A 16,734-nucleotide genomic window follows, 5' to 3' on the forward strand; every position below is an offset into this window, starting at 1 on the left:
TTTTTAAAAAAAAATAACAACATGGATATGGTGCGGAAATTACTTTTTCAGCACCATGCTGAATAACTAAAACTTAATTATACATAATTATATTAATTACATAATTTAATAATATAAATTAACCTCACTAACTTTTACCCATTCAACTCTGTGCTGAAATTATTTCTTTCAGCATTTGATCTTCTTCCAAAAAATAATTATATTAATTAATATAGTTAATAGCTTTCCATAATTATATTAATTAATATAATTAATAACTTACTATAATTTATTTATTAATGACAACCTATTAACTATATCAATTAATATAATTATTTTTATTTTTAAAAATAATATTCATAATTATTATAAATTTTAAAAGTTTATAGATATATTTATAATTATAATTTTCCTTAATTACATCAATTGCTAATTATATAATATTAATAGTAAGTTACTAAGTATATAAATTAATATATTTTTTTTATTAAAAAATAAAAAAATTATTATTTTACATGAGATTCATCAAGCTCAAATATATAATACTTTCTTCATCTATTAGTAAATTTTTTATTTCACATTTAGTATATTCATTTTTTAAAAAAATAATAATTCCCAATTAAATATAAAAAAATGTACGTACATTTTCCTTTTTGTATTATTTTTTAAGAGCAAAACGAATAGTATATTATTTTATTATATTATATATTTATAAAATATTAATTTAATTTAACCTACGTGCAAAAGTTAAATGAAAAAGTTGTTAAATGAAAAAGTTACCAAATAGATTGTTGTAAATTTTCAAATTTAATAAACGCATTTATTAATTATGATTTTATTAGATATATCAATTATAACTATATAATTTTAGTGATAAGCTATTAATTAAATTAATTAATAAAAATATTTTTATTTTTAGTAATAATGTTAAAATATTCGTAATTATTGTAAATTTTAAATTTAATAAGTATATCAATTTATTAATTATGATTTCCTCAATTGTATCAATTATAATTATATAATATAAATGATAAGTTATTAATTATATTAATTGATATATTTATTTTTATTAAAAAAATTTAAAAATTTTAATGTACATAAAATCTATCATACTCAAATATGTAATATAAGATATAAATATAAATATTATTATTTTCAATATACATTTATAAAATATACTATTAATTAATATTTTCTTAGTCCCATTATATTGTCTTATTTATTATTTGTAGTAGATGGAAAAAATAGTTATGAATGTTTATGTAAAATGAAAAAATTTAGGATGGGTTCTTTCAGTCAAAAATTAATATGTAAAATGCAAAAATTTAGGATGGTTTCTTTCTGTCAAAAATTAATATGTATATATATATATTCTAAAAATTGATATATTATATATATTTATTATTTTTATATTATCTACAAATTTTTTTATATTTCACAAAAAAAAAAATAAAAAATTGAGAAAATTGCAAATAAATCATCTAACGTATATTCAATTAACATTTTTGTCATTTATTAATTTTGTTGACAAAATATATCATATACGTTTGTGAAGTCGTCATTTCTGTTATACAGCCACGCCACGCATCACGTTCGCACAACTGTTGTCTCAAGCGCAGCCAAATAACAACAAAAATGACTTTTGCAAAGCGTATATGATATATTTTGCTAGTGAAATAAATAAATGAGAAATGTGATGATTGGATATTCATGGAGATATTTTTTGCAATTTTTCTCATAAAAAAATATCTCTTCAAACCATTTCACAAAACAACCACACCCTCAAATTTTTGTTAGTTTAGTAAAATACTGTATCTAGTTACTCCCTCATTCCATTAAAACTAGCACATTTGAGCTCGACAAGGAAATAAAGAAAAATAAATATTTTATTAAAAAAATGATAGGTAATTGAGGATATTTTTGAAAATTTAATTAAAAAGTAAAGTAGTAAATGAAGATAGATAATCTAATAAAGTTATGAAATTTGTTGTAAATAAGTGTTGAATGAAGGGTAATAATTAAATATTAATTTGTTGACTTTGCCAAAATTAGTAATGAGATAAATTTAGTGGACGGACTAAAAAGGAATGTGAGAATAAATTTGGCGGACGGGATGAAGTATATTATATTACAATTATTCAAATTTAAAATTTTTCTATTCAAAGTTTTATATAAAATTTTGCAACGGCTTTCCTTCTAGTCGCTTAGGGTTCTTCTAGGTTTTCTCCTAGTTTGATTAGTGTTCTTCTAAGTTATGATGTTTGAGTCGTTGTGTCTCCGAAGATTTTAGTGGTAGTGATCGATCGATTCAGGTGCTTCAGCCGTATGATTTTGTACTTAGTTTTTGGCATATTATTGCTCTCATTTGTGAATATGCATATATATTGTGAATTGTGCTTAGAATCATTAGGTTAATATTGAATTTATTAAAACTTGCTTGTATGCTTATTTTGTAGTATAGGTGTGTACTATGTGTTGGGTTACTTTGTAATATATCAAGAGTCGTAAACGAGCTGAACATAGTCGAGTTTGTTATGTTTAAGCTGGGCTTATTTTCGTTCGTTAAGAGATACGAGCTGAAATTTTTGTTTGAGCTCGATTCATTAGCAATTTTTTTGTTCGTGTTCTGCTCGACTCGGCTCGTTAAGAGAAATTCTAATTAATTTATTTAAGTTCTAAAAGAAATTTAAATATAATTAATAATAATACAATTTTTATTAATAAATTTAAATAAAAAACAGAATGAAATATAATATTTATAAAGATATATATACTTATTAAATATAAAAGTATTAATTTAAATTTTCTAATAAATATTATCGAACATTCGCGAACAAGCTCGAGCTTATTTGTGAACATAACGAACCAAAATTTATTTTCGTGTTCGGCTTGTTTAGCTTAACGAATGAGCTCTTAGCGAGCTCAAACGAGCTGAACTGAGCCCAATTCGCGAATTGTTCGTTTGTTTTACAGTTCTAAATATATCTAGGTGTATGCTAGAACTAGTTTATGTGTGATGTATTTTATTTGCATTAATGTTTGTTTGTGGATGTAGCAAGGACAAAAAAAAAACGATGATCAAACTTACTGGTGTAAGGTAAGTAGCTTATATTTACGTATTTGAGATTTGGTTAAATCACCGCCAAAATAAATAGAATATGTTGAAAATTTTGGTTTTTCGAAGCTTAACACAACAAATCTCTCAATAAATAAAATAAGTCGGCTCACTCCTTAATTCGGCCCACCAAATAAGTCCAATCCTCTATTACCCTTAAACCGAAGCCTAATATTCTTAGCACATTAATTTGTTAGATTAGTTTTAGGGTAGTTTTAAAATATAGATATAGATAGGAGATTTTTGCTTCCGCTAATATTAACTCGTTTTTTTTTTTACGCGGAGTATTATTCAAATAATCTCAATTCAGGATATAATTTCATAACATATACTATAATTGATTTCAACGTAAGAATATCAATGCAACACATCCATATCCTTCTATTTAACATAATCTATACTATATTAAATAAAAGTATGCGATTTTTGATTATTTTGAATGTACAACAAATCAATATATTGATTGGAATAATAATAATAATAAAAAAACTTTATTTGTCCATAAAATCTATGTTTTTTTTTTCCATAAAAAAAATTATGTATATATATATATATTTATAGAAAATAACTCTTATACACTATTTAATTTATATTTTTCAATATTATATTTATCTTCAAAAGCACCATAATTACTTACACAATCAATCGTATATTTTATAAAATATTTTTACTTTATATCATAATTAATTAATTAAAAAAGCACCATAATTACTTACACAATCAATAGTATATTTTATAAAATATTTTTACTTTATATCATAATTAATTAATTAATATAATACATATTTATTAAATTTTGTGTCAGTTCAAATGAATATATATTTTCAGATGGAAAAGATAATGAATTTATTTATTTATGTATATAAATAGTGCCAAGTTTAATTCGAATAAATAGAGCCTAGGTAGGCCCAAAATCAAAATAGGCACATAGCCCAGCCCATTACGTGGGTTGAGCATATTGACATAACTAAAATCGTGTTTTTACCTGCAAGGTGAAAAACAGAAGAAGTCGTGTTTACCTTCTAGCTTAAAAAACAAAAGAAATCGTGTTACCTGTCTGTGGAAGTATCTCCTCCTCCATCGATCTCTGCTCTGTGATTTCTTCCTTCTCCGAAACCCTAATTCGTGAATAATCTCACGTATTCCCTTTCTCGACGAGCTTGATCATGGAGTATCCATGGGGTCCTCGCCCCCCACACGGTAATTTCTGTCCGGTCTGCTCAAATTCCCACTTCCCTTTCTGCCCCGCCCCTCCTCCTCCGCAGTACTTCAGACCACCGCCGCCGCCGCCAGATCAATTCTACCACATGCCACCACCGCCTCCGCCGCCGCCCCAGCCTCCCTACGATCCGTTTGTGGATCATCAAGGAGGCCCCCCTGTCAATCCATACCCTCCGCCTCGGCCGTGGAATGGTAACACTAATTTCAGCAGCAATTACTACGGGAATTCGTATCCGGATTATGATCAGAATGGTCATGTTGGAGGTAAGAGGATGCGATTCGACAGTGCGAATGAGAGCTACACGTGTGCTGCGTCGGAAGATGAGAGGAGACTGAAATTGATTCACGACCATGGATTTATGAACCATGGTTTGGACAAGAATCTCGATGGTGGTTACAGGCATTCAAATCATTCTTTAGAAACGTCCAATTTAGGTGAAAATAATGGAAATTTTGGGGATCGCCCAGCGATCAGCTCAAGTAACAAGATTTTAAAGAGATCGCCATATCCTGAAGCTATGAAGTATGAAAATGTAGCTTATCAAGATCAGCAAAGAAATTTTAGTGTAGGAAGCCGCGACAATCAGTTTATGCAGCCTAAATTGGGGTATTACGGTTTACCAAATCACAGTGATAATGTGCACCCTGTTCAGGTTTCTCCAGGATTCAATTCCCACTCTCCAATTCCCATGAATCAGCCGCCACCGACTCCTGCACCACCGAGATTTCGTTTTCCTGAGCCTTATGTTGATTCTGCATCCTCTCTCCGGCCCCAATCTACATTGGTTTCTGAAGGGATCACTTCGGTTTCCGGTCACTACTCAAGTCAAGTTGCTCTAAATGGCTTTTTTTCGAAGGTACATTACATACTTTGATACTTCTGATTGAGCTAGCTAACAAAACACTTCTTGGTTTGTACTATGATTTAGAGATCAGGTTTTAAATTACAAGATGTAATCTACTGGATGAGGTCGTGAGCTGATAAAATTTATAGATGGACCTATTATTTTCTTTCTCTATCATAGTGAATCTATGTAGGTTACTCCTGATAGCATTCTTTTGGCAATTTTGTATCAGTTACTGGGATGACAATAAGCTACATGTTGCCGTCGAATTTCACATTTAACGCTTGAAGTTTGTGGTTTTTGCAGCCAGTTGGATTAGGAATTTTTAGAGCAAAGTTCCTACTGTTGTAGTTCAGTGCTTAGGAGTGGATAAGGTGATAGTGAAATTTGGTGAAGCTGTTTATTTAGAGTACTTTTTTGGCACAGTGTGTCCTTGAGTTAGTAGCTCTGATTTGATTTTTAGACCACCAATGGTATCTAAAAGATATGTTGTGACTTCACCCTGATGTATTAATTTATTTGTTATTTGTATGCTCGTCATGTTGAGTATATTTTTTAAACTTTTTTGTTTGAACAATATTTTTCAGCACTCTTTCCACAAATTTCTTATTGGCCTATTTACTGTCAGGACACACAATCCATGAAAATAGCTTCAGCCAAGACATTGAATGGGGAGCGCGATGAGTTTTCTTCTAGGCACCTTCCATTGGATAAGCCAAGAATCATTGATGCCTCTCACATTTTAAAACATCCACACCGTGCTAACCGCCCAGATCACATGGTCATAATTCTGCGAGGGCTTCCAGGTTCTATTTTTTTTTTATCAATTCAACGTATTACTTACTAACTAAAGTCAGATTGTTTCTCGACATCCATTTGGTTCTTGGTGGAGAATATGCCATCTGTATTATTAGTCCCGAACTATATTTCTTCCTCGGTTCCTCTAAACATATTTTATGTGTATGCTAATTTAATCTGCCAAGAATGAACCTGGGCGCCTTCTAAATCATCTCTTTTTCCCTGTTCTGATGCAAACACTTGGAATTGAAAGGCATAATTTTCTTTTTGTTGGATTTTATAATGCTTTTCTTATTATTGTAACTGTTGCATATCATTGAGAATTCAAGACATCAATTTTTTAGGTTCCCAATTTATCAAGTTATATGTGTTTTCATCTACTTTGTATAAAATTGAGTAACTTGAAGAATCATGCATTTCAAGGAGTTATTGGCATTGCTGCCTGAGAGATTTTCCATTTTTTTGGAATTTTTATGATGTGTTTCATAAGGTGCACATGTATATTGTGATTATTGTCTATTAAGAGGTATTTAAAGTCCACAGGCACAAGGGGCATCCACCACCCTTGGTGATTGAAGAATAGCTTGTTGGCTTGTATAAGAAATTCATTTAAAGTTTGTTTTAAGTTTGTGAGAATTTTCTCGCACAGCCTGGTTGATTATTAGCACATTTACCTTGTTATGTTGTATTTCATTATTTGTTTCAAAATTCAGAAATGCATTCTGTAGAGATTGAAGTTTTGTTATGTTGTAAAAATTTCATATCTTACAACATTTTTATATCAGAATAATTAGCCCATTGAGTTATATTAAACTGATTACTAATTTGTGGTATGTTTTCCTTGACAATTTCAGGCAGTGGTAAGAGCTATTTGGCAAAACTTTTGCGTGACCTTGAAGTTGAGAATGGTGGCACGGCTCCACGGATTCATTCCATGGATGAATATTTTATGACTGAGGTTGAAAAGGTGATTAATATGTTATGGATTTTATTGTCTGAATTTTTAAACTAAGCTTTTTTCACATCCACTATATTGTTTTTTTTTTTGATGGCAGTACTTATATTAATGCCTTGTCTCAAAGTTTATTATGAAAGATATGCTCGAATCATATGTAAACAAACTCTTTTCTATGTTACAGGTTGAGGAGACTGAGGGCTCAAAATCTTCGGGTTCAAGTAGAGGGAAAAAAACCACAACGAAGAAGGTCATGGAGTACTGCTATGAACCTGAAATGGAAGAGGTGATTGTATCACTCTGATTTTCTGTTGCATATTTTAATCTAAGTTTTCTCGTGTGAATGGATTAGTATTTTTGGTTTTCTATTGGTTATAGCAAGGAAACTGTCCCAAAACCAGTAATTATACGGAATGCGGCTCTTCTTTTTTAATTTTCAGTATTTGCTTATATTTAAGTTCTCCTACACATGATTATTTCAGGCTTATAGGTCAAGCATGTTGAAGGCATTTAAGAAGACCCTGGATGAGGGAAACTTTCCCTTTGTGATTGGTAATGATTTTTCTGTAGACAAGTAGTACTCCAAATTTGACTTTGAGCTGTTTTCTATCTATACACGCCTGGCTATTAAAAATGGGTTAATTAGCTTCATTGATCTATCTCTTTCTTTTTTTTCTTTTAATTTTTATTGGCGATGCAATGATGTGCTCTTTGTTTATTTTTTCTTTTAAGAGTAGAAGCTGTGTGTTCTTTTCTGTTATTATTATTTTTTTTTGTATGTTGCTAAGCACATCTGATTCAGTGGCATGCCAGGTAAGCTTATGTGTGAGGAGACAAGCTAGTGATTTTTCTCCTTTAAATTGAATTTGAGTTTTCCTTGGATGTTATTAAAAAAAAAAAAATCTCTAAGAAGCATAGAGTTTTAAGTTGCAAGAGATGACAGTTGCAGAACAGTCTTATTATAATTAAGTGGTGATGCAGTGCATTTGCACTGCCTTAAGTTTGACTGACTACAGATGCAGTTTATTCGGCAATTGACCCATTTCTTTCTGGTATTTGTGCATCGTCTTAGTGGATGACCGCAATCTGCGGGTAGCTGATTTTGCTCAATTTTGGGCAACTGCAAAGGTATACCCTCATTTCTCTCTTTAGGCGGCCTCTCAGTTGTATTGTTGTTCTACTTTCGGGTTTGTCTTAGAGGTCCATGACTTCTAGTCTGGTAGGGATTTTGTGTGTCTGCGTTGAAGATGTGCATTCTCCTTACGTTTTTCTGCAAATAAGAACATAATCCCAACACATATAAATACAATAATAAGTCAAAATTTATTCCATCTATATTACTATGTTGTTTGAGGTCCTCCTTTATAATTTCTTAATCGTGTCTGGTTATATTTGAGACTCGTTAACTTGTTTCAAATTCTCAGTTCTGTTTGAAATGCCATGATTTACAAATGACTTAAGATGGCTAATATCAAAGAACTAATTTTCTCTAATTTATCCTTAGTGATATGTTGTCTCACGGAAATAATCTTCAATGTATTTACTCCTTCTAAAGCTCCTTTCTTGGCACGCACGGGTTGGTTCTATTAATAACTGCTTGTGATCTGCATGTCTCCTAAGGGTAACAGACAACCATCAATTTATCATTAAGGAATGATAGTGGTTCATCATAAAAATTGATGTTCGGCGAATTTAAGATTCAGGGTTGGAGGTTTAGTCTGAAGAAGTATTAATCATACTTTAGCTGAAAGTTGATAGCTGTATGTTGCCCTTTGGGCTACCCTTAGTAGACCTTGCCCTAAGGGAATTAGAAAGATTTTACATTTGTTTTTGGGATCATTTCACTGTCTAACCCAGTGATGACGGCGTGATTCTTATAATATGTTATGACTAGAACTGCCGATATGAATTATGACAAGAGAACATTGCACTTGTGCACATATGCTATAAAAGTTTGTCATATGCTTTTTTTTTTTTTAAACAACGCGTTCTTGTAAGATTGTTATAAATTCAACCACATTATAATGCTTAATGCATCATTATTTACCTTGGTTGATTTTTAAAGAACACATGATTTAGCTATATGTGCTCTTTATGTGTGAAACTGAGCTAATATATTGAGATTCATAAATTTGGATGATGTTGGCTTAAATAGGATTATTTGCATTTGGATTATCTTTATTTTGGGGCCTGTTAGAAACTACTTATTAAAAGTAATTTGGAGTTCTAGATATGAGTAAATTATTATGCATTATTGCACCATATCCAATTTCATTCATATATGCTTTGGATGATTTTGTATTTCCCCTATTTTCGTGTGTTGGTTTATCATAACTGAAGCAAGATATCGTCTGGGTTTTATTATGTTTGTGGTTATAGGGTGTGTTTGGCTTGTGTTTGTATTTGTATTTTAGGTTAAATAGTGGTTGGATGTGATGTTATGTGAAAGAAAATAATGTGATTTTATAGGGAATCATGGGGATTGTATAATAAAAAAATCTCAAAAAGAACCAAATGCTTTGTGCCACTTTATCTAAAGTCATAATTGTAATCACGTGATTTTGTTCTTACAGTGGCTTGGATATGCGATTGACCTTTACCTTACTTGTACTTCGTCAAATAACTAGTTATTGATGTAATTCTAAATTTCTGTTCGTTCCATTATTATATTTGATTGAGTTTTCAACAACCCGTCTTGACATGACTGATTTCCAGCTCTCATTCCCTGGTTTATTTCTGGATTCATTTACTTCTCTGAGATGTGCATTATTATTGCAAAATGCAAAATATAATTAGGTTTCATCTACACTTTATCTAACATTTATGATTCTAATTTCTGTTTATATGCAAGGGCTTTGTTCGATAAAATAGTTAGATCTAACTATATAATTGTCTGGGAATTCTTAGTTTGATCTTTAGTTTAGGAATCAGTTTATGGATATATTGCTGCTCGTGTTCATTATCCTGTCATTTTCAACATCTCTTATTTTGTTTTTTTTTTTTTTTTTTTTTACTTTTGATTTTTATGAGTCAAATTTTGAAGTGGTAGTTGGTAAAATGCTTTCATTGGATGTTCCTTAACATGATTTTCATTTGCTTTATTGCAGAGATCTGGGTATGAGGTTTATTTGGTAGAAGCTACGTACAAAGATCCTGCGGTATGGTATTCATTTCAATTTCCGTACGTAGTAAATACATGTTTCATGTTTGCAAACAAAGGTAGATGCACTTGAAATGGTATCAGATGTAGTGACTGGATAATTGATGAAACTAAACCGAAATATGATCAATATGTTGATTAACTTCCGAGATGGACAACCATTCGGTGAAGTAATAGAAAATCCATATCATGGCACTTTCCTTGGTCGACCAAATTGAACTTTAACAGAACACAAGGGAGATTTAAACCTGGTGATAAAATTTACAACTTTCTGCTATCTTTTGGTATCAGGGCTGCGCTGCAAGGAATGTTCATGATTTCACACAGAATGACATACAAGATATGGCAAATCAGTGGGAGGAGGCCCCGTCCATGTATATGAAGCTAGATATCAAGGTTTTGATAGTTTATTTTGTTTCTAAACATGCTAAGTTTCTGCTTGATAGAGAGACCTTGATAAAATTTTACCTATGCTGCGATGCACTGGGCTCTGGCAGTCTTTGATCCATGGAGATGACCTGGAAGAAAATGGGATTCAAGAGGTACGGCCCTCACTCCAATTATAGCATCTTATTAGGAATTGTTTTATAAAACAGCATTAAGAGAGGAGGAAAAAGCATTGTTTGAAATATATAGTAAATATTCTTATCTAACCCTATACGTTCGAACAGTAAAATGCTAATGAAGATGTTTGCATATCCGTTGTTGATATAACTCTTTTTTGTTGCACGATTGTACCTGCCTGTATATCACGCTGCATAAATGTTGATGGTGAGATGACCTAACAATTTATTCGGCAGGTTGATATGGATATGGATGATGGCAATCATATTGCTGATTCCTCTGGTCCTGAAGACGCAAACAACGAAACAGTTGCCAGACCATCCGGAGGTTTTTCCAGTAATGATGGTATGCTGTTCATGCTTCAAATGAAATTTTCACCTGGTACTCTATTTATGCTAAGTTTTTGTGCACACCAAATTCTGTCTAAGTACGATCTATGTTGTATACCATTTCTGCCAAATACTCCCTTCGTCTGGCCATAAGTTAAACATTTATTTTTGATACAAGGATTAAAAACATTATTAATATCTAAATAGTAGCTGGTGGCATTTATTTGTGTAAAGATTTTTATGCCCTTACTTTTGTATGAAGTAATATAATGGTATGAATGTAAATAAATGTAAAAGTAGGGGTATTTGTAATGGGTAGTAGGGGCCACACAAAAAAAATTGTAGACGAAAATGACAAAGGGTGTGTTTGTTTGGGGGTTTGGATTTTAAGTTGGGATTTGAATAGTAAATTTTGAGTTGAAATAGTTGTACGATGTGACATAAATAGATGTTAGATGTGATGTTTTGAATGTAAAATTAATTTTTAGTATAATACTAAAAATAAAAAATAGGTGTTCGATTTGATTTTATGGGAAATTTTTTTGGATGAATAGTAGATTTTTTGCAAATTCCCATAAATGAACACACTCAAAGTGTTTACTTTATGATTGAACGGAGGGTGTATAACATTGGTGTAAACCAATACCTCATTATCATATCAAGCAAATAGATAATTGAGATTGCTACCAACACATTTTTCTGATTTCTTGTGAATGTAGTAGCAAATGCATTATTTGAAAGAAAAGCAATTGACTCTTTATTTCTCCTATTACTATTCTACAACATCGTTAATACGTCAAACTACCTTTGTGGCATCTTACCTGCTCTATAGATTTGTGGTATCAGTGATCCATCAAAATTATGCTTTAATATCAATAACTAATATCCCGAGACCCCTACCCCTTCTATTGTCATGGAGAACGCTAGTTTGTGTCTGAAATAGTTGTCGGTTGTTGCTGACTGTCTACCCCTACTTTCCTAAATCATTTCTCTTGGTTTGTGAATTTAGATCAATTAAAAGATGAGCAGAGTGGGGATGCCTCGGAAATTCATACGGTAGAGGAGGTGAAAGAACTGGGGAAGAGTAAGTGGTCGAATGATTTAGATGACGACGATGCACACAAGACTGATGGAACTGTCGAAGATCCAGGCGCACTCCCGAATTTAATAAAATCATACAGCAAGAAAGGTAAATCTGTGCGTTGGGCAGACAAGGTACGCGAGCTTCTTTGGCTATCTCAATCAAGTTATATTCTATGCATCGAATTCTCTTCGCTTATACAATCTCGTCCCTTTTGCTTCTTAGATAAACATTTTGAATTTGAAAAATATGTGTTTCTTTGGGTTTGGATTGGAAAATTTTGATTTAGGTTTTGTATTTAAATAATGTTTGATTAATATTGTGATAAAAAAAAGTGTATTATTTTCAAATAACACAGAGACCAAATAATAGAAATGGAAAAAAATAGCCAAAGAAACACACCCTAAGATTGATCTCTATTTATTTATTTTGCCATTTTGGTTTTGTCCAAATCAATGTATTCACTTTCTTATTTCTTTTTAGTAATTATACTTTCTTTTATTGTACTGCATACATATAGAATACTACTATTTTAAAATTTACGTAAAAAAACAAAATTTGGTACAAAATGAATGATAAATAGTGGACAAAGAGTATGTTTTTTTTGTTATTCTACTTTGTGAAGTTATGACACCGATTAGTTTTGAATTGTACTAAATAAAAAAAGATATCTGAGGTCGGCCTCAGCCTTGGACTGACATGTGATGATCACCTTCCTTTTCAGGTCGGAAGCAGCATTGGTTTTTCAATCGGTTCCGGGAAATCAGGAGTTGTGTCATTGATCATTGGCCCTGGTCCTGGATACAATTCGGTGAGTTTTTTTTCGCCCGGTTACATTATTTGCAAATGCTCCGATGTTACCTTTGTGTAATAAGTAACTCGTGCAAAATTTGCAGAAAGCGAACCCCCCACCTGAAGACGAGAAACTTAGCAAGAGGCAAGGGGAGCGCAGAAACCGTAACGTTTTGCAAGAACAGCTGCGCGCCGAGGGGGAGGCCTTCAAAGCTGTGTTCGACAAGAGGAGACATCGAATTGGAGGGCTTGATCACATTCAAGGCGCGGATGATGTTGAATAGAATTTATTGTACGTATTGTGTATTTGTTGTATCTCTTCTTCTTTGTTGTATCTCTTCTTCTTTAAGACCATCAACCAATCCAGCCCTTGAATTTTGTAGTCGAATTGGAACTCCTATTGCTGAGTAAATTTTGTATATCAATTCACCCGCAGTTTGAAAATTTTGTTACTATATATATATATATATATATTTTTTCTCGTAGTTTAGAAATTGTATGAGATTTCTTGTGTTTGTATTGCACAAAATTTCTTTATAATGTTTAGCCATTTAAGAATTGTGCAATATTTTAAAAAATATATGGTAGTTTGTGAAATATAAGTGTGTTTGTTTGGGGGATTGAATTTTCAATCCACTATTCATCCCATTTTTTTTCCAAAAGACATCAAATTAAATACCTATTTTTTATTTTTTATATTATACTTAAAAATCAATTTTACATTCAAAATATCACATCAAACACTTATTTATATCATATTATACAACTATTCAAATTCAAAATTTTTACTATTCAAATTCCAACTCAAAATCAAAAACCTCCAAACAAACACACCTAGTGATGCTGATTTTTCAAATTATATTGTAAGAGCTACTAGCATGTGTAGACTTGACAAGTAAAAATATAATGATAAAATTATTATTTATTATAAATAAAATATGCATAAAATAATTGCAAATTATGCTAGGCATTATTTGAATTTGGCCACATATACAAGTAATCTTATTACTTACTACAACTCAATCACTACTAATTAAAACCAAGATTAAAAGTAATGATATTTCAATCTTCAAATAGAACAACCAAAAAGATTTATTAAAATAAAAATAATAAATTGCACGTGCATAGAATTGTTTAAATATAAATAGACTGTGCATCAATTTAACGGACTATAAAACAAAAAGAATAATGAAATAATTTTGACAATTCAATTCAAGTACTATCTTTGGCTATCATTTGTGTTTAAGTGTATTAACCAAAACATTTTTAAGCAAGTCATCCAAAAAATACCCAAAAACAACAATTCAAGAACTACCAAGTTAAGCACAAGAAGAATTCTATCGCCGGCCATCTGTGATAACTATTTCAAATGCAAGCAGGTATGGCCACACCAAAGAAAGGCATTCAGAAACACTACGATACCACAGCTATAAGTAACACGAATTCGACCAAAATACAGCGCATATATATATATATATCTGCCTATTGCAACTTTGCGGCATTCAAAATTTTTCATACTCAAAATACCTCACCGCGACAACAGAAGCAGCACGGCGCAAGAAATCTCACTCCACTTTGCAGGATCTCTACGCCAGCGATCAACTTTCCTGCGATTATAGGAAGTGTAATCGTAATTTAGATGTGAAAACAAATATAACTCTGTTGAGTTTTGACATTATTCATAATCGTAATATTTTCAAAAAATATTACCTCAAAATACAAATATAAATATAAATTTTATAACAAAACCACTCCAATACTCGATTTTTTACTATTTCCCAAAAATATTCAAAACTTCTATCAAAACAGAGCCTATGCCTTTGAAATAAAGACAATGACAAAAGATCCGATTATCTTTTTAAGCGTAAATTTATGAGGAAGTAGCATAAGGCTTTTTGTGCGATTATCTTACAAGTAGACAACGGATTGGAAGGAATTTAGCATCTTATGCGCACACAAAGATGTCGAAAAAATTGCAGAGGACAGGTTTCAATGGCTATAGAAATTATTCGCAAGATACAATTTTTATAGGAGCAAAGACTAATAGTCTTAAAAGACATGGCGATCATAAAATTTGGCTTTTGTTTTCATAGATATTTTCAGACCTTTTAGCACTATTCATCAATAATATATATATTTTTTAAAAAACATCACATTAAATACCTGACCTAACCTTTTAATATTTTCAAAACTACAAAACTTCTACGATATCTTTAGGATAAATTGATGCAATTTAGGAGAAATCAATAAAAGTACATTAATTCATCGGAATCTAAAGTGTGGAACATCATTAAATGTCTCAAATTCAAAGATGAAGATTAACAAAAAGTTCAATTCGTACCTTTCGGTCCATTTTCAAGTTTTCAGCCAAATTCGCCAATGTACCACAAAGCCGCGCCTCGACAGCCAAAGAACCAACAATTTCCACTAAAGATTTCAGATCATCAAACTCACTCTGCAAAATCAACGACGAAAAGTGCTCGTCGACAACCACACTAAGACACTTGGTGACATTCTCAAGACTCGGAATCCAGTCGCAAACCGTCAAACCCAACACCGACGCCGCCTTCGGACAAGGCATCACTTGCGGAAACCTTTCGTATTTCCTCAGCCACTTCCCTAAATACCTAACCAACACCTTTATCTCCTCCCCGTTCAACCTACCAACGCAAGCCGAGAACGTAACCTCGTCAAGATTCGGAGAAACGAGCAAATGATGCAAACAAAATTCAGACACCGAAAACCCGTCGTATGCCAACATTATCAACTGCGCCGCCTCCTTCGCCAAAATATTATCCTTCCCTCCGACTCCTTTCCCGCCACAGGCCTTTTCGATCGCCGACAAGGCTTGCCTCTCCCAATCCTCCTTCACACTAACCAAACTCTCGAAACCATCATCAGGCAGGATCAAAAAATATCTCAAAATCGACAATATATCATGGCTATGCAAATCAAGGGAATGCTTCACACACAACAGTAACAAATCGGATTTTCGATTCTCAATCAGCTTAGAAATCAACGACGATGTTAGTGAATGCTCAACAATTCCATTAACTATCAAAACTCCTAACAAATCCCAAACCTCCGAAACTATACAGCCTTCCAAAATCAACTCCTTAGCATCCCTACCGAGAAGAATCCCTAATTTCTCCATAAGCTTGTACGGATACCATTTTTCTGATTTGTTCAAATTCAATGAAACTCCAATTTTATCCCCAACTTTTTCGAGGTGCGCAACAATCATGTCGATTAAACTAACCTTAGTCAACGGATTCGCGGAGTTCAGCTTCTTCTTCAACCTTTTGAAGAATCCCCGCCCTAATTCGACAAGCTCGCTGTCGATTTCGGATACTTCCCAGCCGATAGCTTTTCTCACAGGATCCCCAGCTACAGGAGCGTCGCTCTCCGGCTTCAGTTTCGAAAAAATAGGGTCCGGATTGAACACGATCGGATATCTAGATCCTTGGTCGGGAACGCTGGCAATTGCCGACGAAGCTTTCGTAATTACTTCCAGCAACGACATTTGTTAGAATCACTGGAAGACACTAGAAGTAGCTACTCTTCTCCGATTAATTGCAATGGCGGCCGGAGAGCTGTAGAACCGGCGGCGGCGGCGGCGGCGGCAGAGGGTTTCGCTGAAGGGTTTAGGAAATGATAAATATGATTTACATGAGAAAGAGGGACTGGGTTTAAATATTTACAGTGGGCCTGGTGAGCAGATCCTGGCCCACGAAGGTCCAGACTCATATTGGGCTGGGTCAGCCAAAATTATATTGGGCAGGCTCAGGTAGAATATGGCACGTTATTTATGGGTTGGGTTGGATTTCTGTAAGTCCTGTAATAGGATTATACCCTTTTTTTTTAAAAAAAAATATATTTTATTATTCTAATTATT

The 16,734-nt window shown here is 32.4% G+C and overlaps 2 protein-coding genes across 5 annotated transcripts; one reads left to right on the plus strand and one right to left on the minus strand.

Annotated features, from left to right (window-relative positions):
* The first annotated feature begins 4,124 nt into the window (after window positions 1-4,124).
* Window positions 4,125-13,283, plus strand: LOC127246010 (uncharacterized). 3 transcript variants are annotated; one of them, XM_051267170.1, is made up of 13 exons: window positions 4,125-5,172; window positions 5,789-5,966; window positions 6,813-6,925; window positions 7,098-7,199; window positions 7,396-7,465; window positions 7,986-8,041; window positions 10,021-10,071; window positions 10,365-10,469; window positions 10,571-10,615; window positions 10,874-11,018; window positions 11,976-12,155; window positions 12,772-12,858; window positions 12,944-13,106. In XM_051267170.1, exons 1-13 carry the CDS (start codon window positions 4,261-4,263, stop codon window positions 12,961-12,963), a joined length of 2,064 nt encoding a protein of 687 aa, XP_051123127.1. In that variant the 5' UTR covers window positions 4,125-4,260; the 3' UTR covers window positions 12,964-13,106. The 3 variants fall into 3 exon arrangements, with proteins under 3 accessions (XP_051123127.1, XP_051123125.1, XP_051123126.1); XM_051267168.1 differs by having other exon boundaries at window positions 4,128-5,172; window positions 11,976-12,181; window positions 12,944-13,283; XM_051267169.1 differs by having other exon boundaries at window positions 4,131-5,172; window positions 10,874-10,982; window positions 11,976-12,181; window positions 12,944-13,283.
* On the minus strand, window positions 13,126-16,500 carry LOC127246012 (uncharacterized). 2 transcript variants are annotated; one of them, XR_007837580.1, is made up of 3 exons: window positions 15,181-16,500; window positions 14,372-14,446; window positions 13,126-13,242 (listed from the first exon to the last, which is right to left on the minus strand). XR_007837580.1 is itself a non-coding variant. In XM_051267171.1 (2 exons), exons 1-2 carry the CDS (start codon window positions 16,360-16,362, stop codon window positions 14,438-14,440), a joined length of 1,191 nt encoding a protein of 396 aa, XP_051123128.1. In that variant the 5' UTR covers window positions 16,363-16,500; the 3' UTR covers window positions 14,143-14,437. The 2 variants fall into 2 exon arrangements, 1 of the variants encoding a protein (XP_051123128.1); XM_051267171.1 differs by lacking the exon at window positions 13,126-13,242 and having other exon boundaries at window positions 14,143-14,446.
* Between the last annotated feature and the right edge of the window lie 234 nt (window positions 16,501-16,734).

This window comes from Andrographis paniculata, unplaced genomic scaffold (assembly GCF_009805555.1).
Source record: "Andrographis paniculata isolate CXL003 unplaced genomic scaffold, ASM980555v1 Contig26END, whole genome shotgun sequence".
Taxonomy (NCBI): domain Eukaryota; kingdom Viridiplantae; phylum Streptophyta; class Magnoliopsida; order Lamiales; family Acanthaceae; genus Andrographis; species Andrographis paniculata.